This window comes from Oncorhynchus gorbuscha, linkage group LG05 (genome assembly GCF_021184085.1).
Source record: "Oncorhynchus gorbuscha isolate QuinsamMale2020 ecotype Even-year linkage group LG05, OgorEven_v1.0, whole genome shotgun sequence".
In the NCBI taxonomy this organism is placed as follows: Eukaryota; Metazoa; Chordata; class Actinopteri; order Salmoniformes; family Salmonidae; genus Oncorhynchus; species Oncorhynchus gorbuscha.
Window position 1 is genome coordinate 55,097,926 of NC_060177.1, and position 22,231 is coordinate 55,120,156.

A 22,231-nucleotide genomic window follows, 5' to 3' on the forward strand; every position below is an offset into this window, starting at 1 on the left:
AAGCGCACATAGTAATTGAGCTTCTGATGTGATCAGAGCAAAAATAGCCTATATGAAAGTAAGAAAGAGGAAACATCATTTTTTTCTAGTTGAGGTTAGTTACAATCTGCATCCGTTCAAAGGCGAGACGAGTGACTGCCTGGTAGCTTTGTGTGTGGAGGAGGGCCAGACAGATCAGCTAATGCAGCCCGCGCAACTGAAAGACCAATGAGAGGATTCTATTATATTCCGCAAAGGCATGGTTATGATTGGACAAAACAGATCAAAAGGAGCTTCATGTGCAATTGAATGTCCATTAGTCTCACATGGAAATCCCGTCTCGTTACATTGTCATCAACTAAAATGAAAAGTAATTTGTGTAATAGTTGTATTTTATTTCAGGGCATCTTGTCTCGTTATCGTCATTAGTTTTCATAGTTTTCAGGAAAAATAGGTTGTTGCTGAATATTTTCTGTCATAATTAGTGTTGATGAAATGAACACTGAGGTATCAAGTTTACTTGGAACCAACACATAATGTACTCCCACTTGCAATAAGCAAAGAAAAACACTAGTATTGAGTATTTACATATGTGGTGTATAACGTTGAAACAAGAATATAATTACACACAAATGAAGGGGTAACTGTGAAGAATGATGTATTGATATTGAGTAACTCTACCTTGTTACCATACTATTACCATGTTATTACCACTTTATCCCATATTGTAATGTAAAAGGAGGCAGGTAGCCTAGCTGGTTCAAATCCCCAAGCCAACTAGTTGACAAATCTGTCGATATGCCCTTGAGCAAGGCACTGAACCCTAATTAAGTATCTGCTAAATGACTAAAATGTAAAAAATGTAATGCTACTGTGGGATTATGTGTTTTACATTATAGCCATTACCATATATATGATTAAATATTATCTGATGTTGGCTGTTTGAAGTATCTGCATTTGTGCACTTGAGCATCATCATGAGATTAAACAACTGCTTGCTACATCTACTTGCCTGTTTGTGTGTGTGACAAGAACTGAGTAACATGGTGTGACCTGCATGTTGCAAAACTGTAGATAACAGCCCAGCAGATGCTTTGTCCTTGTGTTTGTATGTGACAATATTGAGCACATGGTGTGACTTGCTGTATCTACCAAAGTTGTGGTTAATCAGGTATAGGGAGGGGTGGTCATCACGAGGTTTAACTGAGATGGAAAAATACTGAACAACACAATAGCAGGAACTGAGCAACTGTTATAACTAGGGGGTGATACCAGAACAGTGAGAATCTATACATCGACAGAGGGTGGACTCCAAGAAGCGCCAAGAGGCGGGACCAGCCTGAGCGCCTGCGATTGGCTGAGCAAGTCTAAACCACGCTCAGCCTCTACTGTGATAGACATAGTTCCAACCCGTCTGTTGGCCTATCACAGTATATGAACAGCTGTTTTCTTACATCCTGTCAGTTCCCTGTTCTGCCCTGCGTGGTATTACAGTGAGCCCGTATATACGAAAGTTGCATTTGCCATTTATTGCTTAGCTAATAAAATTACATAGAGTATAATCAGTGACTCAGTGTAATAACTTGTTCTGATACCAGATTCGAATTGACGCAACCCTAACACTACCAAAAATGATTACAATAAAATGGGAACACACACACACACATACAGTGGTCTGTAATGCTTTGATAGCCTAGCACGTACAAATCCAGCCTCCAGGTCCCAGCACCAGCAGTAGTTGAGGAAACGCACAATCATGGCTCGCAGGAAGTCACCAATCAGGATGGTCATATACGTCACCTGGATGTCAGAGACGGTGAGCTTCACAAACTCCTAGAGATACAGCACAGAAAGAAAACTAAACAGGATGTCACATGTCACAGACAGCCTCAGTCATATCACTGATGCACAATGAAGGGAACTTTTTCCTGCTCAGGCAGGTGGAGGAAAAACCAGGATGAAAAACTCAGTGACGAAGGGAAAACGGAGGAAGAACGCATGGAAGCCTCACTATGCCAACGGCGGTCTCCCAGCACGGCCCTCTGATGACATCAGCAGGGTGAATGTCTGGAGGGGGGATGTCAGTAGTGTTGTGGTAAGAGCTATAGTTGGAATAGTACTCATTCAGTCCCCAGATAGTGGCATTCCTAATAGACTTCTCCTTTTCCAACTGTACACATGTTAACACACAAAGACAGGTTCAGGTGAGTAAGTCAAATACACATGCATACAATATGTACTGAACACACTATCACACACACAGTGGCAGTTCTAGCTTGTATGGCTAGAACCGCCTGCCTAGCTCACAAACTAGAATCCGGGCGCCCACTCCGACAAGGTTAAGTGACCCAGAGTCCCACACGGTGACATGATATCATTGACGTGACGTGCAAATGAGCGCTAGAAAACCAATTGCGCAAGATGCCGCCCTGGGTGGGAGCCCATGTTGCCTATTCCTAAATCCGCCACTGCACACACACACACATACATATATACAGGTGAATAAACACACACATACACATACGCATTTGCAGGTACATGCCACTGACATACTGTCTGGTACCTTTGCGTTGACTTCGTCAAAAAGGGCGAACAGAAAGGTGTAGAGGTTCCCGAGGAACAGGGCGAAGATGCGGCCCAGTTGCCACTTGAGGGCGATACGAGGGTGGTACTCCTCCAGCTCAGCGATGGTCTCAAAGAGAGGGGGGCACACCAGCCCCAGCAGTGACATCACAAACTCCACCTGGAAGGTAACACACAACCAATCACCGGGATGAAGGCTAGAAAAACTATTTATTTGTAAAGAGATATTTGCATTCATTATCATTTTAAGCTTTTAAATTCATTAACATTTATAACATAGCCTATATCATTTAATGTATAAAGTATGTATAACATTTATATAAACATGTATAATCATTTCAATGGCTTATTCATGAAAGTTATTAAGTGAAACCGAAGTGTGGTAATACTTTACAGGGTAAAACTTCATTTTAAGTGGTCCTTATTTCAGTGTAATTACATATGTAATTTGAAATGCAATGCCCCTTCCCTAATCCCCGCCCAGAGTGCACTCACAGATAGGTAATTAGAGCCTATTGAGCCTCCAACTTTAGTAATCTCGATCATCTAGCACATCTGTCCACGAGAGATGTACAACCTTGTGACAGTTTTTACTGAATCGGATGCAGCTGAGAAGAAGCGAAACATTGAATTGGTAAATTTCGTGGAAACTTGCACATATGTAACAAGCACAGTAACAAGCATTTGTTGTTACAGGTCTGTAATTACAGACTCCATTTACCACCAGTTAAATGTTTTTATTAGAGTGTAACTTTGATTTATTACAATTTACTACAATACTTGTTATTATAATTGCACAAATTAAATCTAGAATCGGCTTCCTATTTCACAACAAAGCATCCTTCACTCATGCTGCCAAACATACCCTCGTAAAACTGACTATCCTACCGATCCTTGACTTCGGCGATGTCATTTACAAAATAGCCTCCAGCACTCTACTCAGCAAATTGGATGCAATCTATCCCAGTGCCATCCGTTTTGTCACCAAAGCCCCATATACTTCCCACCACTGCGACCTGTATGCTCTCGTTGGCTGGCCCTCACTTCATATTCGTCGCCAGACCCACTGGCTCCAGGTCATCTATAAGTCTTTGCTAGGTAAAGTCCCGCCATATCTCAGCTCACTGGTCACCATAGCAGCACCCACCTGTAGCACACGCACCAGCAGGTATATTTCAATGGTCACCCCCAAAGTCAATTCCTACTTTGGCCGCCTTTCCTTCCAGTTCTCTGCTGCCAATGACTGGAACAAATTGGAAACATGTATGGAAACATACTGCCCTCTCTAAATTTAAGCACCAGCTGTCAGAGCAGCTCACAGATCACTGCACCTGTACATAGCCCATCTGTAAATAGCCCATCCGTAAATAGCCCATCCAACTACCTCCTCCCCATACTGTTATTTTTTTTTCTCTTTTGCACCCAAGTATCTTTACTTGCACATTCATCTTCTGCACATCTATCACTCCGGTGTTTAATTGCTAAATTGTAATTATTTCACCACTACGGCCTTACCTACCTTATCTTACCTCATTACCACACACTGTATATATACATTTCTATTGTGTTATTGACTGTATGTTTGTTTATTCCATGTGGAACTCTGTGATGTTGTTTGTGCCGCACTGCTTTGCTTTATCTTGGCCAGGTTGCAGTTGTAAATGAGAACTTGTTCTCAAATGGCCTAACTGGTGAAATAAAGGCGAAATTAAAAATGTTAAAATAAAAATTACACTGTAATAAGGACCACATAAAATGAAGCGTTGCCCTTTACGGTACGATATATTTTGAATCTTGTGTTCTGAAAGGGTTTTCATCTGTTCCCATAGTTGAACCCTTTTTGGTTCCAGGTAGAACCCTGGGGTTATTCAAAGGTTTCACCTATGTGTTCTAAATAGCACTTTTTTTTCTCATACTGAAGAAAACAGGACTAACACAAATGTACATTTCCAGCTCACTGCATTTGATGAGATGAACCAGAACACAGCATGTACAGTGCTTGCAAATGTATTCAGACAACTTGGATTTCCTCACATTTTATAGTGTTACAAAGTGGTATAAAAATTGATTGTACTTGTTTTGTCAACAATCTACACTAAATACACTGTAATGTCAAAGTGGAAGAAAAATACCTGTGCTTAGCTCCACTGCGTTTTCTGAAAAACTCCTTTGTGTTTGCTAATGTCAAGTACACCCATACCATAATGCAGCCACCACCAAACTTGAAAATAAGGAGGCAGTTACTCAGTGATGTGTTGTGTTGGATTTGCATTTATGCCAAAAAGTGCATTCCTTTGCTTTGATATTTTGCAGTATTACTTTAATGTCTTTTGGAATATTTGTATTCTTCTTTTCACACATTTAGGTCATTGTTGTGGAGTCATGTGATTGAAATGCAATACTTGACTGAGGGACATTACAGATGTTGTATGTATGGGGGACAGAGGAAAGGTTAGTCATTAAAAATCATGTCAACCACTATTATGTCACACAGAGTGAGTCCACGTAACTATCTGGATTTCTGCAAAAATTGGTCTTTAAAGTCACAACAAGAGACAAACACAGTCTGCTTAAACTAATAACACAGAGATTATTGTATTTTTCAGGTCTATATTGAATGCAACATTTAAAGATGCGCAGTGTAGGTTGGAAAAAGTATGTGAACCCCTAGGCTAATCACTTCTCCAAACAATAATTGGAGTCAAGAGCCAGTTAACCTGGAGTACAATCATTGAGACGAGATTGGAGATGTTGGTTAGAGCTGCCCTGCCCTATAAAAAACACTCACAAAATGTGGGTTTGCTATTCAAAAGAAGCATTGCCTGATGTGAACCATGCCTCAAACAAAAGAGATCTCAGACGTGTTGACTTGCATAAAGCTGGAAAGGGTTACAAAAGTATCTCTAAAAGTCTTGATGTTCATCAGTTCACGGTAAGACAAATTGTCTATAAATGGAGAAAGTTCAATACTGCTGCTACTCTCCCTAGGAGTTGCTCTCCTGCAAAGATGACTGCAAGAGCACAGCGCAGAATGCTCAATGAGCTTAAGAAGAATCCTAGAGTGTCAGCTAAAGACGTACAGAAATCTCTAGAACTTGCTAACATCTGTTGACGAGTCTACGATACATACAACGCTAAACAAGAATGGTGTTCATGGGAGGACACCACGGAACAAGCCACTGTTGTCCAAAAACTTTTGCTGCACGTCTGAAGTTCGCCAAAGTGCATCTGGATTGTTCCACAGCGATACTGGCAAAATATTGTGTGGACAGATGAAGCTACAGTTGAGTTGTTAGGAAGGAACACACAACACTACGTGTTAGGAGAATGTTAGGCTACCTGTCCGCCAATTGAAGCGCAACAAAAGTTGGGTGATTCAACAGGACAACGACCCAAAACACAGAAGTAAATCAACAACCGAATGGCTTCAACAGAAGAAAATACACCTTCTGAAGTGGTCCAGTCAGAGTCCCGACCTCAACCCGATTGAGATGCTGTGGCATGACCTCAAGAGAGCGGTTGTGCAGGTCTGATCCACAACTGCAGAAAACATTTGGTTGAGGTTCTTGCTGCCAAAGGAGTGTCAACCAGCTATTAAATCCAAGGGTTCACATACTTTTCCCACCCTGCAATGTGGGGCGGCAGGGTAGCCTAGTGGTTAGAGCGTTGGACTAGGAACCGAAAGGTTGCAAGTTCGAATCCCCGAGCTGACAAGGTATAAAGCTGTCGTTCTGCCCCTGAACAGGCAGTTAACCCACTGTTCCTAGGCCGTCATTGAAAATAAGAATTTCTTCTTAACTGACTTGCCTAGTAAAATAAAAATGTTTACACAGTGTATTCAATAAAGACATGATAATGTATAATTGTTTGTGTGCAATTAGTTTAAGCAGACTGTGGTGTCTATTGTTGTGACTTCGATGAAGATCTGATAAAATGTTATGTCCAGGTAATTCTTGCCACTGTGTGTGATTTGTTAAGCCCCATTTTGCTTCGGAACTCATTTAGACTTGCCTAAACAAACAGGCTGAATACTGTTATACTTTTGCAAAGCTGATCAAAACAACTGTACCTGCCTCATTCTTTTCAAACCAGGAAAGCTCATCCTGATCTAGGTTGGCAAACTCCTGAGACCTCTTGACCACAAAATAGATGAGGAAGCCGCTGCCCCCCAGGCTGCAGAGGATTAAAAAGTTGGCTAGAACCCGCAGGAACCTTCGCAAGTGGATGTTCTCATCCTTCTGGTTCTCCTGTTCGTCTACTATGGATTCCTACCAAGAACAGTTCGGTCAGTGAGAAACACAGAGAATACTTTGGTTTGAAGATAGTAAGTGTGTAGGCTCATACGTGTAGTAGTACCTTTTTACGTGCATATGATTCTTGGGAGATTGAAGATAAGAGCAGGAGAACGGATATTTGCAGAACAATGTTATGGGGAGATTCCATGCCAGGACAGCCCAAAAATATATTAGGTACCTCAGATTGTTCTGGCAATTTTCACATATAAACATCAATGCAGGAAGACGTTTGACATAATTTTTACATTTGTATCAAGAGTCATATTTCAGAAAATAATGATAAAAGTATCCATTTTAGGCCCTTTTCAGACCTATACATGCCTCCTGTAAGACCCTATGATCTGTGATCCGTACATGATACAGACAACTTTGTGGTGCCATTGTTCTCCTTATAGTGTGCTCTAACATATGGAGTATGTCTAGATTCTGAAATATAATTATTCACATTCTAAAAAGGACTTAAAATGCACACTTTCATCATGACCCCCCCAAAAAAAAAAAAGAAAGTGTGATAACAATGTAAAAAAACATATCTAAGATCCTTCCTCCCAATGAAGTTTCTATGTGGGAATTATAACAATGTGAGATAGCCAAAATATTTCCAGGCTGTCCTGGTGTAGAATCGTCCTATGTCATAAACAACAGGGCCTACTAGCTATGGATAAGAATTAGCTTCTGCTGTGATTACCTTAAAGCTGGTGGTGATTGAGGCATACTTGTTGTCGGCTGTCTCTGGGTTGCCAATGAGGTAATCCCAGCTGGTGAACATCTTAAATGCAAAGGTGAACTGTCCGTCATCCCCACCGTCTCCTCCCTCGTCCGAATTACGGGCCATCCTGAGGAACACAGAAGATGGATGTGACATACAGTACACTATACTGGGAGTGGGGGGGGGTTGATTTTAGAGATGTGGGCAAGTAACTGGAGGGTTGCTGTTCGAATTCAAGTGCTGACTGGAAAAATGCGGAGGGAGTGAGCTGGCAATGGGAGGGTTGCTAGCATCAATATTTTAGATACGGGGTGTGAATGTGGATTATAATTTACTGTGTGTGTGTGTGTGTGTGTGTGTGTGTGTGTGTGTGTGTGTGTGTGTGTGTGTGTGTGTGTGTGTGTGTGTGTGTGTGTGTGTGTGTGTGTGTGTGTGTGTGTGTGTGTGTGTGTGTGTGTGTGTGTGTGTGTGTGTGTGTGTGTGTGCGTGTTACCCACGTTCTAATGACCACCATCAGGCTGTAGCCGAAGATGCCTACACCAACTAGTAGGTAGGAGAGAGGCAGTCTGAACTGGAGGACTCCGATGGTGCGCTCGTCATTATAGAAACCATAGAACAGAATAGAGTACTTGCAGTAACCCTGTTGGAATTAACAAAAATAATCATGGATGTGTGAAAGCAATCCATCTCGAAGAAAGCGGATGTAGATGCAAAATGATAGTGACAGGTTCTTATGCCTAGGGCCAGCCCTGCCGAACACATTACACACCAGCAAACCAAGCACATAGGCATGTGACAAACCCAATCAAAGAATGGCAAGATCAGATGGCGATACAGTGGTCTGTGTATAGTTAGCAGGACCCCGCTATTGTGTGGTGGATGTGACTGGATTCCTGTCATCAACTGCAGGGCATAACATTGTGTTTAATATTCAAATCAGCAAAACCTCTGTCATTACCAGCCGACAGAGATCTGAAATACAGGGAGAACACAAGCAACCATATTGCCTGCAAAACCCATCCCGCTGAATAACTTATCAAGGGTCCATCAGAGAAGAGTCAAATACAGAGTTGCGTTCATTTGAACAACTTCCTCGACTTACTTTTCACTGCTGCCTGTTGTCAGTCGATGTTACCGGCACTAAGATAAGTTAGCAATTAACATTAAGACTGGGCAGTGTCTTGGCAGTTACCCTGACATGATCCATTGTAGCTCAGTTAGTATAACATGGTGCTTGTTACGCCAGGGTAGTGGGTTTGATTCCCAGGACCACCACTATGTAAATGTATGCCGCATGACTGCAAGTTGCTTTAGATAATAGTGTCTGCGAAATGGCATACATTCTTACTGAAAATGTGTAACACTTCACTTATTAAAGCCTGCAAGTACAATGCATTATCATGCAGTTATTCATGAACATGTATGACAGCTTATGTCTTAAAATCACATTTTTACCTGTATCTTAAAAGTACTGTATGACATCACATTGTATGTATGTTTTTTCATAGGTATAATCATATCAAGTAAACCTGAACCTGAAGTAGTTTAAGTCTAAACAAGGTTTCTACATGTGACATCACAAGGCAATTGCTTGGAAGGAAGTGTGTCACTCCAAAGGAAGTAGTAAGTCACTCCAAGATCCTCACACCAAAATCAAGGAGGACAGAGATGTCCATGGCTCTGTCCTGCTCTGCTCTGGGAACAGTTTTTCTGGGAATAGACCCATACGGAAGACCCATCATCACCTCCGGACAGTAGGAAAAGAGGAACAAAAAGAGAGGGAAGTGGGGATTGGGAGAATGAGACAGTGAGTCCTCCTTCGATATCTCTCCATATACTGACCAAATGTACTACAACAGTATTGCAAAACAATGGACTCTGCGCTGAAGATAAAAAGCTGCTCACCTCTGGGAGAACCACAAGACCAAACATGAACGCAAACAGGACCAAGTTTAAACCGTACATCCACCGCAAGAAGATGAAGTAGGAAGCCACAGATGACCCAAAGTGACCTGAGGGTTAGAGGTCAAACACCAAAAGTTACATGATGAATAGATAAAACTACAATGACATGAACAAGATAGTAACTCAAATAGCTTTAAATGACGGTACCCACTTTCAACCTCTTTTATCTTTCTTTCCCACGGAATACAGGCTGTTTTGAAATTGTCAAAGTCACGGTTGAACTTGATCATTTTCTGAAGAAAACAAAAAGGTTACGAGAGAATATTTGTTAATATAAGTTAATCACAGAAGTATAGTTCCTGACTAACATATCAGGTTGTCACTGATGTGGGCAACAAACATTCTGCTAATGATATTATGGTCATGACAAATCATGAAGCTAATGATGAACTTATGATTAAAAGTTGTATTGTACGCACGTTATAACTTCAGTCTTAAAGTATATAAATGCATAATTGCGTGAAGTATGTGTGGACTGAGAAAAGTTACCTTAGCCATCATGACTTTGTAGGCATAGAGCTTCCTCCCTTTGCCCTTTCCCAGAGCCCCCTCGAACTCCTCCACAAACGCCTGGCATTCTCTACAATTTCAACCCATAAAAAAGGATGACCCGTCAACCAACAAAAAAAACATATCAATCACTGGCTTGAAGAACCGCCAACCAATGAATCAACTTTTCAAATTTATAACAGGTGAATTTTATTTACCTTTATTTAACTAGGCAAGTCAGTGGGTTAAATAACAGTGGGTTAACTGCCTTATTCAGGGGCAGAACAACAGATTTTTACCTTGTCAGCTCAGGGATTCAATCTTGCAACCTTTCGGTTACTAGTCCAACGCTCTAACCACTTGACTACCTGCCGCCCCAATCATGAATTAGTCACGATTAAATGAAGTAGCTGAGAAAACAACCAATCCATCAATCATCACTGTAAATTACTAGTCAGGGAGATTTGGAGGAGGCCATGTGATGAAAGATTATCAACCTGGAAAGACCAGTGATGAGAGGGAATTGGCAAGCTACAGGCAGCTACAACTGCATGCATATTAGACAGTGTTGAGCTCATGAAAAAGTCAAGGCGTCTCATCTGTCTTAATACTGTACAGTGCTTGTGTCCTGACCTGTAAGTGACTGTCAGCTCACAACCCTGGTTGGAATTCAGTGTTTTTTCAACACAGGTCCCATTTTTAAAAATGTAACCCAACACTGTTAGAAACAAAAAAAGTTCTAAAATGGTTTTAATGTTAATTAAGTTAAAAGAATCTAACTGGAACCATAAAAGGGATCTTCTACTGGGACAAACTGAATAACTTTAAATGGTTCTGGGTAGAACCCTTTTAAGAGTGAATGATAGGTGAATACTGGTCAGTGGAGATACACTCAAGTTGTGGAGATACAAGTGAGAAACTGTCTAAAAAAAAACAATTCAAAGAACATCAATCAGCAAAGCCAATTCACGAAACTCATAAATAGTTCAAAAGTAGTGATAATGGTGCATGAGGAGATGGCTGCCATTTTACGATCCCCTAACCAGTTGTGCTACTGTGGGTGTTTTATTGCGTTATTTGAAACTTATTTTGTACGTAATGTTTCTGCCACCATCTCTTATGATAGAAAGGAGCTTCTAGATATCAGGACAGCGATTACTCACCCCATACAGGAATATTTTTTTAGTTTTCCTTAACGAGTCTGACGCAAAAGATTTACTCCAGACACCCGACAAGGCCCTCATCCCCGTCATTAGCAGGAGAAAGAGACGGAGATATCGGGGAGGTAGGTCTCTGACGACGAGTGGGTAATCTGCCTTTACCATCGATCCTATTAGCCAACGTACAGTCATTGGATTATAAAATAGACGAGCTACAAGCACGTATATCCTACCAACGGGACATTAAAAACTGTAATATCTTATGCTTCACCGAGTCATGGCTGAACGACAACATAAATAACATGCAGTTGGCAGCTTTATTAAAGCATTTTCGGCAGGATAGAACAAGACAAGGGGTGGCGGTCTATGTATATTTGTAAACAACAGCTGGTGCACGAAATCTAAGGAAGTCTCAAGGTTTTGCTTGCCTGAGGTAGAGTATCTCAAGATAAGCTGTAGACCACACTATTTACCAAGAGAGTTTTATATTCTTATTAGCTGTCTATTTACCACCACAAACCAATGCTGACACTAAGACAAGACTCAATGAGCTGTATACGGCCATAAGCAAACAGGAAAACGCTCATCCAGAGGCGGAGCTCCTAGTGGCCGAGGACTTTAATCCAGGGAAACTAACATCCGTTTTAGCTCATTTCTACCAGCATGTTAAATGTGCAACCAGAGGGGGAAAAAACTCTAGACCACCTTTATTCCGCACACAGAGACACAAACAAAGCTCTCCCTCACCCGGCAAATCTGACCATAATTCTTTCCTCCTGATTCCTGCTTACAAGCAAAAACCAAAGCACCAGTGTCCAGTCAATAAAAAAAGTGGTCAGATGAAGCAGATGCTAAGCTACAGGACTGTTTTGCTAACACAGACTGGAATATGTTCCGCGATTCTTCCGATGGAATTGAGGAGTACACCACATCAGTCACTGGCCTCATCACTAAGTGCTTTGATGATGTCGTCCCCACAGTGACTGTACGTACATATACCAACTAGAAGCCATGGATTACAGGCAACATCCTCACTGAGCTAAAGGGTAGAGCTGCCACTCTCAAGGAGCGGAACTCTAATTCGGAAGCTTATAAGGAATCCTGCTGTGCCCTCCGACGAACCATCAAACAGGCAAAGTGTCAGATTGAATCGTACCACACTGGCTCTGACGCTTGACGGATGTGGAAGAGCTTACAAACTGTTACAGGCTACAAATGGAAGAACATCCGCGAGCTGCCCAGTGACACGAACCTACCAGATGAGCTAAATTACTTCTATGCTTGCTTCGAGGGAAGTAATACTGAAACATGCATAAGAGCATCAGCTGTGCTGTATGACTGTGTGATCACGCTCACCGTAGCCGATGTGAGTAAGTCCTTTAAACAGGTCAACATTCAGAAGGCCGCAGGGCCAGACGGTTTTACCGGGACGTGTACTTCGAGCATGCGCTGACCAACTGGCAAGTATCTTCACTGACATTTTCAACCTGTCCCTGACTAAGTCTGTAATACCAACATGTTTCAAGCAGACCACCATAGTCCCTGTGCCCAAGAACACTAAGGTCACCTGCCTAAATGACTACCGACCTGTAGCACTCACGTCTGTAGCCATGAAGTGCTTTGAAAGGCTGGTCATGGCTCACATCAAAACCATTATCCCAGAAATCCTAGACCCACTCCAATTTGCATACCGCCCTAACAGATCCACAGATGATGCAATTGTTATTGCACTCCACACTGCCCTTTTCCACCTGGACAAAAGGAACACCTATGTGAGAATGCTATTCATTGACTACAGCTCAGTGTTCAACACTATAGTGCACTCGAAGCTCATCACTAAGCTAAGGACCTTGGGACTAAACACCTCCCTCTGCAACTGGATCCTGGACTACCTGACAGGCCGCCCCCAGGTGGTAAGGGTAGGTAACAACACATCCGTCATGCTGATCCTCAACACGGGGGTCCCTCAGTGGTGCGTGCTCAGTCCTCTGCTGTTCTCCCTGTTCACTCAGGACTGCATGGCCAGGCACGACACCGACACCATCATTAAGTTTGCCGATGACACAACAGTGGTAGGCCTGATCACTGACAACGATGAGACAGCCTATAGGGAGGAGGTCAGAGACCTGGCCGTGTGGTGCCAGGACAGCAACCTCTCCCTCAACGTGATCAAGACAAAGGAGATGGTTGTGGACTACAGGAAAAGGAGGACTGAGCACGCCCCCATTCTCATTGACAGGGCTGTAGTGGAGTAGGTTGAGAGCTTCAAATTCCTTGGTGTCCACATCACCAACAAACTATCATGGTCCAAACACACCAAGACAGTTGTGAAGATTGCACGAATAAGCCTATTCCCCCTCAGTAAACTGAGAAGATTTGGCATGGGTCCTGAGATCCTCAAAAAGTTCTACAGCTGCACCATCGAGAGTATCCTGACTGGTTGCATCACTGCCTGGTATGGCAACTGCTCTGCCTCTGACTTCAAGGCACTACAGAGGGTATTGCATCGGGCCAGAACATCACTGGGGCCAAGCTTCCTGCCATCCAGGACCTCTATACCAGGCAGTGTCAGAGTGAGGCCCTGAAATTTGTCAAAGACTCCAGCCACCCTAGTTACAGACTGTTCTCTCTGCTAACACACTGCAAGCGGTACCGGAGTGCCAAGTCTAGGTCCAAAAGACTTCTTAACACTTATTTTCCTTAAAACTGCATTGTTGATTTAGGGCTTGTAAATAAACATTTCACAACTGTTGTATTTGGCACATGTGACAAATACAATTGGATTTGTTTGATTTGAATTGACATGTGTGCCAAGTGACAGTATAAACCTTCAGGAATGTGTAAAATATTATAGGAAAGAGAAAAACAGCACAGCAAGAGCAAGTCCCTATGAGTCATGAAGGCAATCAGCCAATGGGAAATTGGCAGAGGAATGCACATGTCATGTGAAATGCGTCCATTTTGTTTACTTGAGGAGTTTGAGCCTCCTCTTCATGCGCCACGGTTTGTTCCTGAGCGTGGCTATCAGCTTCTTCTTCTCCTCCACCTCCTCCTTCAGAGAAGCCATCTCCCCTTCCGACAGAGAATCCTCGTCCCCTGACTCGCCTGAAGAAGAAGAGCTGTCAGAAGAAAGAGCTGTCACCAAGTGCCAGGGGTCAAGTCAGGGTCAATCATGTGTCAACCAGAATAGAGTTCTAGTTGAGGTGGCCAGTGGCTTTACACAGTGCCGCGTTATCATGTTACAAACTCAGAAGGACTTTGGACTTGTCACATAATGTTGAAAAGCATCTGGAAGACCAACAGAAAATTTTAAAATAGAACAGAGCGAGAAATTAGGCGACAAGAGGGGGTATACAGTATGCAAATCAAATGACAGACATCCTAGAATTATCCAGTAAGCATATCCATCCATTGAAACTACCAGGCTAGAATCCTTAGTTGCTACAATGATTTTTGGACTTATAAATGAATGATGTTTACCCACTGATTCTTGAAGAATATAACTTATATACAGTGCATTCCGAAAGTATTCAGACCCCTTGACATTTTCCAAATGTTGTTACGTTACAGCTTTATTCTCAAATGGATTAAATCGTTTTTCCCCCTCATCAATCTATATACAAAACCCCATAATGACAAAGCAAAAACAGTTTTTTAGAAATGTTTGCAATCGGAAATATTACATTTACATAAGTATTCAGACCCTTTACTCAGAACTTTGTTGAAACACCTTTGGCAGTGATTACAGAGTCTTCTTGGGTTTGATGTTACAAGCTTGGAACACCTGTATTTGAGGAGTTTCTCACATTCTTCTCTGCAGATCCTCTCAAGCTCTGTCAGGTTGGATGCGGAGCGTCGCTGCACAGCTATTTTCAGGTCTCTCCAGAGATGTCCGATCGAGTTCAAGTCCGGGTGCTGGCTTGGCCACTCGCGGACATAGAGAGACTTGTCCCGAAGGAACTCCTGCGTTGTCTTGGCTGTGTGCTTAGGGTCGTTGTCCTGTTGGAAGGTGAACCTTCGCCCCAGTCTGAGGTCTTGGGCACTCTGGAGAAGGTTTTCATCAAGGATCTCTCTGTACTTTGCTCCGTTCATCTTTCCCTCGATCCTGACAGTCTCCCAGTCCCCGCCGCTGAAGGACATTCTCACAGCATGATTCTGCCACCACCATGTTTCACCGTAGGGATGGTGCCATGTTTCCTTCAGACTTGACTCTTGGCACTCAGGCCAAAGAGTTTAATCTTGGATTCATCAGATCAGAGAATCTTGTTTCTCATGGTCTTAGAGTCTTTAGGTGCCTTTTGGCAAACTCCAAGCGGGCTGTCATGCGCCTTTTATCGAGGAGTAGCTTCCGTCTGGCCACGTTACCATGAAGGCCTGATTGGTGGAGTGCTGCAGAGATGGTTGTCCTTCTGGAAGGTTCTCTTATCGCCACAGAGGAACTCTGGAGCCCTACCAAGGCCCTTCTCCCCCGATTGCTCAGTTTGGCCCGGCGGCCAGCTCTAGGAAGAACCTTGGTGGTTCCAAACTTCTTCCATTTTTGAATGATGGAGGCCATTGTGTTTTTGGGAGCCTCCAATGATGCGGTACCCTTCCCCAGAACTGTGCCTCAACACAATCCTGTCTCGGAGCTCTACGGATAATTCGTTCGACCTCATGGCTTGGCTTTTTTGGCTCTGACATGTACTCTCAACTGTGGGGCGTTATACAGACAGGTGTGTGCCTTTCCAAATCATGTCCAATCAATTGAATTTACCACAGGTGGACTCCAATCAAGGTGTAGAAACATCTGAAGGATGGTCAATGGAAACAGGATGCACCTGAGCTCAATTTCAAGTCTCATAGCAAAGGGTCTGAATACTTTTATAAATAAGGTATTTCTGCTTTTTATTTTTTATACATTTGCAAACATTTCTAAAAACCTGTGTTCAACTTTGTCATTGTGCGATATTGTGTGTCGAGTGATGAAGATTTTCTTAATACATTTTAGAATAAGGCTGCAATGTAACAAAACGTGTCAAATACTTTCAGAATGCACTGTAAATGCCCCATGAGCTTAGGTCAACTGTCATACCCCATCAGAACACAACATATACCCCTGTTTTTACCACTACAACCTAACTCTATTCTGGTAACAAATTCTGGTTGCCTGTCCCTTTCCAAAACTTTAGTTGTGACATTTTGATAATGTTGACACGTTTTTAACCAAGGTTCCCATGGATGTCCCTAGGGATGTTCCCATGAGATGGCTATAACGATTTCTCCATGAAAGTTTAGTTAACACATTCTAGAAATGTAAAAAAAAAAAAAGTATTATTGGATAATTTTCCCAAATGATCTTATAACCATTACAACATGTCCTACTAATGTTTATCAAATACTGTTTTCCGGGGACATTTAAAAAAGATGTCAGGGACGTTGTCATGCTAATGTTAGCGGCAAACCATTGGACTCAATCAGGACTCAATCAGGACTCAATCAGGACTCAATCAGGACTCAATCAGGACTCAATCAGGACTCAATCAGGACTCAATCGAAACGTTACCCGATGTTATAGGATCGTTCACTGTGTGAAATGTGTTTTTTTTTTGCCGAGTGCCAAATAGTGAGCTTGGGTCATTGTCGTAGTATTTTGGAACACTTTAGCGCAACCCCATAGCCCAATTTCATAATTCAACTCCCTGAAGCAATAACTCAATACAATGAAGGGGCATATACCAACAGAGTCTGTCAGAGTCCTCCCTCATACATGAGGGTGCGTGGAGTGTGGAGATACGCGAGAGAGAGGGCCCTCTAAAAGGATACTGCACCTGCTGTACTTTCCATTCTTCTTTTTCTTGTCTTTCCCGTTCCCTTTCTCCTTCCCTCCTTTGCCTTTGGCATCGCCCTTCTTTTCCTTGTTCTGCTCGTCTTTCTGCTTCTTGCTAGTCACTTTTCCGCCTTTCTTTTTCTTCCCTCGTTCCTCCTCCTCCTCCTCCTCCTCCTCACTCTCCTCCTTGACTGCCTTTTTCTTTCTGCCCGCAGCCTTTGTGCCCTTCCGCTTGACGCTTCTGTCGTCTTCCTCCTCCTCTTCCTCGCTGTCCTGGGCACTGGCTTTCTTCTTACGAGCCCTCTTCCTCGGTGCCTCGTCCTGATCCTCCTCTTCCTCTTCGTCCTCAGTGGTGGCCGGTTTGCCGTTCCGTCCCCCGGCTCGTGGAGAGGCTTTGGCTTTCCTGTTTCTGTCCCTCCACCTGGCCTCGTCTGATACACACACACTCACGTATATATCTCACACAAATATTAACAGACAGACAAAGGCTTCATAGATCCATAGATTGCATTCAAACCTGAACAATTAAAAAACATATAAATCATGCAGGTTGGTAGCCTCCCACTTCCTTTTTTGATGTTTGTTCCATAATTTTGACAACTAAATGTCATAATTATGACGAGGTGTGTCTCCCCTTTTGGAATGTCATATTTTTCAAAGTAATATTTTTTTTTAAATATCCACAACCAATCAAAGTGAGCTTGACTGTACATGCGCCCACTCGCAGGAAGTAAGCAAACTCACAGAAACACGCACATCAAACACTTTCTCCATCTTATGACTTACCCTCACTCCCACTGTCTAACTCTCCATCGATTTCGATTCCCACTATAATATAAAAAACAACATTGTGATGCAACACCACAGGCATCCAGAATATCCACAAATATTGTATTTTGTCTTTGAACCAACAAAAATACCATAATCTTCCTGTTCCTTTATGGTTTAACAGTGTGGATTCTGTTACATGTCATAGAACACCTCGTAGTACATCTATGTACATCTACCCTCCATATTTACCACGAGCACCTCAAAGAAAGTGAAGAGCAGAATATTCTTCAGTATTCAAGAGAAATCCAAAATAAGAAAGAGAAACAGAATAAATCCAACCCACCGTCTTCCATTCTAATTGCAATGTCATTTTTCTTCTGAGAAGGCATTTTGGCTGAGTGTTGTCCTCTTGCTATCTTCTTTGGGTCAGCCTGCTCTCTCCCTCTCAGGCCATGGAGACCTCAGCTAAGCAGATAGCCATCACACCTGTGCAGGCACTCACATACTCTGACAGTTACACCTGTGTTTGGGCTACTAGACTGGCTGTTTCCCTGACAACCACCAATGATATTGCCCAAGAGATGATAATCTTTAAACCTGAAGGAGAAAGACAAAATCTAAAGGGACAATAAAGGGGTACAAAGGAGATGTCAACTTACAGCATGCGTGTAGACACACAGATACAGTACACACAGATACAGTACACACACACCCACACACACCCAAATACACATCAATTACAACTGAATGCCTTCATGGGTGCATTATAACCATTATTCACCTGTTTTGCAGCTATAATTTGTTTTGAACAACAGTTGGAAAACTCACACCAATATATTCCATCATGTACTGTACGTAATTCGAAACCATTGCACAAATGCTGAAATAAAGGACAGTTCTCATTAAAATTCAATGAACTCTTAAGTACTGTAAGCTTGAGGGGAAAGTGAGACAACAAGCAGCCTCCATGACATGATCGTGCTATACAAATACTATCATGGGCTCTTGACATGGTAATATCGATGGAAGATTGTTGCCAATAAGTCCATTCAGAACACCTACTCGAAACGGTGCCTGAGGAAGGCAGGCAGCATCATCATGGACCCCACACACCCCAGCCACGAACTGTTCTCCCACTTACCGTCAGACAGACGTTGCAGAGCATGAGGTCTGATACCAACAGGCTCAGAGTCCGTCTCTGTCTACAACCCATCAGACTGCTGAACACTTGAACTGGACTGACCAACCTGCACTGATTCTCCACACCTTAGCACACATGCACTCACTCATGCCCCCCAATACACACACACACACAGTATATACATTCATGCTACACACACATCACAACTGCTGCTACCAGACTGCTATTATACTGCTCAATTTATACACGTGGCCCATCCCCCAATACACATGTATAAATTGGACTATAAATAGTGCCTTCCTGTATTATACCTACACTAAAATGTTTATTCTATTCTACTGAGCCATTTACTTTATCTTCATAATGTTATATTTTATTATTTATTATTGTTGTTGCATTGTCAAGAAGTAATAAGCAAGTAAGCATTTCGTTGGATAATGTATACCATGCGTATCCCATACATACGACTAAAAAACTTGAAATTGAAAATATTGAAACTAAACAAAGAATACACAATGCACTCGCGCATTAAGCTTCATCCTTCACTGTTAATAAGAATAGCTTGTGTGCTTATGGTGACATGTCAGGGATGACCTGGTGAATAATGCATGGCAACCGGAGACATGTAGCGAAAGCAGCTAACGCAACTCTTCCTGTGATTATGTGGGAATTAATAGGGCATGATGCTGAAACCTAAGCCCCGATGTATCCCTCCTTCTCTGGGTAACTCTTCTTCTCCCATCCCCATCCTCCTTCTCAAGTTCCCGGCGAGACGCGCCACTGTACAATACAAACCATACAGTGAGCCCTTTAAGATCAAAAGAGGAATGTAAGGCTGCTGCATAAATGACTTAATATGCCAGGGAGATATGTATACTGTGGCTAAGAAAGTAATACTAATGTAACGTCTGCTTCCAACTCACACCCTCAACCACGGAGATCCCCTGAACGCAGCTCACTTTCCAGCCCACTTTCCATCTCACACTCTCAAACAGCTCGATCCCCGAACGCTGTTCACTCTCCAGATCCCAATCACCTGAATTCTAATCACCTGTTCACACACATGTATGTCATTATCACACAGTATTTAGTTCAGTTCTTTGCACCCCATCACTGTGAGGTATTGGTTGTTTTGTGATACACATCTTGCTGGGCTCTGTTTTTCCTGTGATTTACTCCTCCCGTGTATGATAGTTTTTGCCTGCCTCGCTAATGATGCCTTTTGCCTATTCCCTGACTGTACTTTAGCCTAAAGGATTTCCTGTTATCTACCTACCTATTGCACCGTTTGGCACCATTATAGTGCAATTAATGTATTGTTTCGTGTTGTGTTGTGTAGTGTAGTGGCTTTGCTGGCATGCATTAAAAGAATTGGGGGAGTTTCCCCTACCAAGGTTGACATGCTAAAATCGCCACTGGCCTAAAGTTACTACATAGGACACAATAAAGGGAATCAATTACTGGTCAAAATCTAATACTGCTCCTAGCATTGATCAAAGCTCAGAACACTTATATTCTTGATCTGACTGAGTTCTAATGGCGTTTGCCTCTTTGTGAACCAGTTGAATCAGGAACAATGGTTTGTTAGTTATGTTCGCCAAAGTTTCCTCCTGGATTTGCCTTTTTAGCAGCACATTCACCACTCTCTCAAACGGCTAACTCCGACCCTCAGGCTGAGGGCCTACTCCAGCTCGTAGTTGGTTCAAAAAGGCAACTAAAGATCCTGCTAACAGTGTGTCTACAGACATGACCAAAACAAACAAGAAACGGCTCGGAGAATGACTGCACAACTGGTAAATAGTCACTTATAGATAATATGTCAGTCAGTCAGGTTGCTAGTTGCCTGCAGAGACTTCTATTGCGAGTAAAGTTCAGGAGTACTTCTGTCTGTAATAAAGAAATGTTGTGTGGGAAAACTCATTCTGATTGGCTGGGCCTGGCTCCCCAGTGGGTCGGTCTATGCCCCCCAAAGCCCACCCATGACCACACCCCTGCCCATTCATGTGAAATCCATAGAGGAAGCAGAGGAGAAAAAGAGCGAGAAAGAGGTTAGTACAGTGGTTCCCAAACTTGTGGCCCATGTAGCATCCCCTGAGAAAATCTGTACTTATTTTATGAAAAAGTTAGGGGGGGAAAAAACGACGTTTCAATATGAACATCTCCATGTGGCCTATCTTCCCTGTAGGCCGACATTAAAATGCAATCAACACGCAAACAATACAGTTCTAAAAATGTCATAGGTTTTTGTTAAGCCGCTGATGCTACTGTACGTGTCAGTGAATCATTTCTCATATTTCCCGCCTTTCAGGAGTATAACATCACAATTGTATAGCTAATAGGCTAAGTGTTTATAGATGGACTGAGGGGAATGAACCTACAGCAGCCAAGGTGATAATGGCTGAGGACACTTCTGGACCTCACTAAAACTCAAACCCTGGTTACAGCCCTGAAAGGACCGTATCTATCAGGTCAGGAGGAGGAGGAGGAGGATGATGAGCGCGAAACTAAGTAGTGTTTGCCAGTGTTTATCGAAATCCGAGGATTAAGTGGTTCAGTATAAGTGGTGTAAAAAACCTTGCATGGGTAGGCTTGTTACAATTACCCCCTTAACCCTTATTGGAGCAGTAGTTAGCAGGTCTGGAGAAGATGAGGTGGCCATGATGGTATGAGTAGCAGATTGGGAATTTAGCCAGGACACCAGGGTTAACACCCCTACTCTTACGATAAGTGCCATGGGATCTTTATTGACCACAGAGAGTCAGGACACCCATTTTAACGTCCCATCCGAAATACGGCACCCTTCGAAGGGCAATATCCCCCTCACTACCCTGGGGCATAGGGATCTCAGACCAGAGGGACGAGTTCCTCCTACGGGACCTCCAACACCCCTTCCAGTAACATCTGGTATCCCATCCAGGGGACCGACCAGGACCGACCCGGCTAACTTCAAAGGCAAGCCAGCAATTGGATGCAGGGTGATTCCTGTTCAACATTTTTTCCTGGACCAGTTGATCTGGGCATCATGGTTCCATTTACTAAAAGTTCTTAACTACTCTTTATAGACCTGTTGAGTTATGCACCTTGTGAGAATGGATGAAATTCTGCACACAACCTCTGACATCTAATTGGACAAGAAAATAAAGTAGACAGGCGGCCAGGTGGGAGAGGGAAATCAGTGCCTGTGATGCTCTGACGTTTCACTCTGCCCTTCATTACCGGTTGTACTATAACATTGAGATATCTGGTAATCTAGAACCATGCGGTCACGGTTCAGATATCCTGCCCATTGTACAAACATGGCGGGAGACTGGGAGGTAGCCAAACAGAGCAAGG

At 42.8% G+C, this 22,231-nt stretch overlaps 1 protein-coding gene across 1 annotated transcript in view; it reads right to left on the bottom strand.

The window, feature by feature from the left end:
* The window catches only part of LOC124034899 (transmembrane channel-like protein 2-B), a 23,333-nt gene extending 3,457 nt beyond the window's left edge, over positions 1-19,876 (bottom strand). Inside the window, exons 1-13 of the mRNA XM_046348298.1 lie at positions 19,858-19,876; positions 16,997-17,417; positions 14,150-14,299; positions 10,021-10,111; positions 9,683-9,764; positions 9,472-9,578; positions 9,213-9,311; positions 8,064-8,206; positions 7,546-7,693; positions 6,636-6,830; positions 2,543-2,722; positions 1,991-2,149; positions 1,684-1,812 (exon numbers count right to left, since the gene is read on the bottom strand). Coding sequence (XP_046204254.1) covers positions 1,684-1,812; positions 1,991-2,149; positions 2,543-2,722; positions 6,636-6,830; positions 7,546-7,693; positions 8,064-8,206; positions 9,213-9,311; positions 9,472-9,578; positions 9,683-9,764; positions 10,021-10,111; positions 14,150-14,299; positions 16,997-17,417; positions 19,858-19,876 — 1,923 coding nt within the window. The remainder of the gene's footprint in view (positions 1-1,683; positions 1,813-1,990; positions 2,150-2,542; positions 2,723-6,635; positions 6,831-7,545; positions 7,694-8,063; positions 8,207-9,212; positions 9,312-9,471; positions 9,579-9,682; positions 9,765-10,020; positions 10,112-14,149; positions 14,300-16,996; positions 17,418-19,857) is intronic.
* Positions 19,877-22,231: the final 2,355 nt, after the last annotated feature.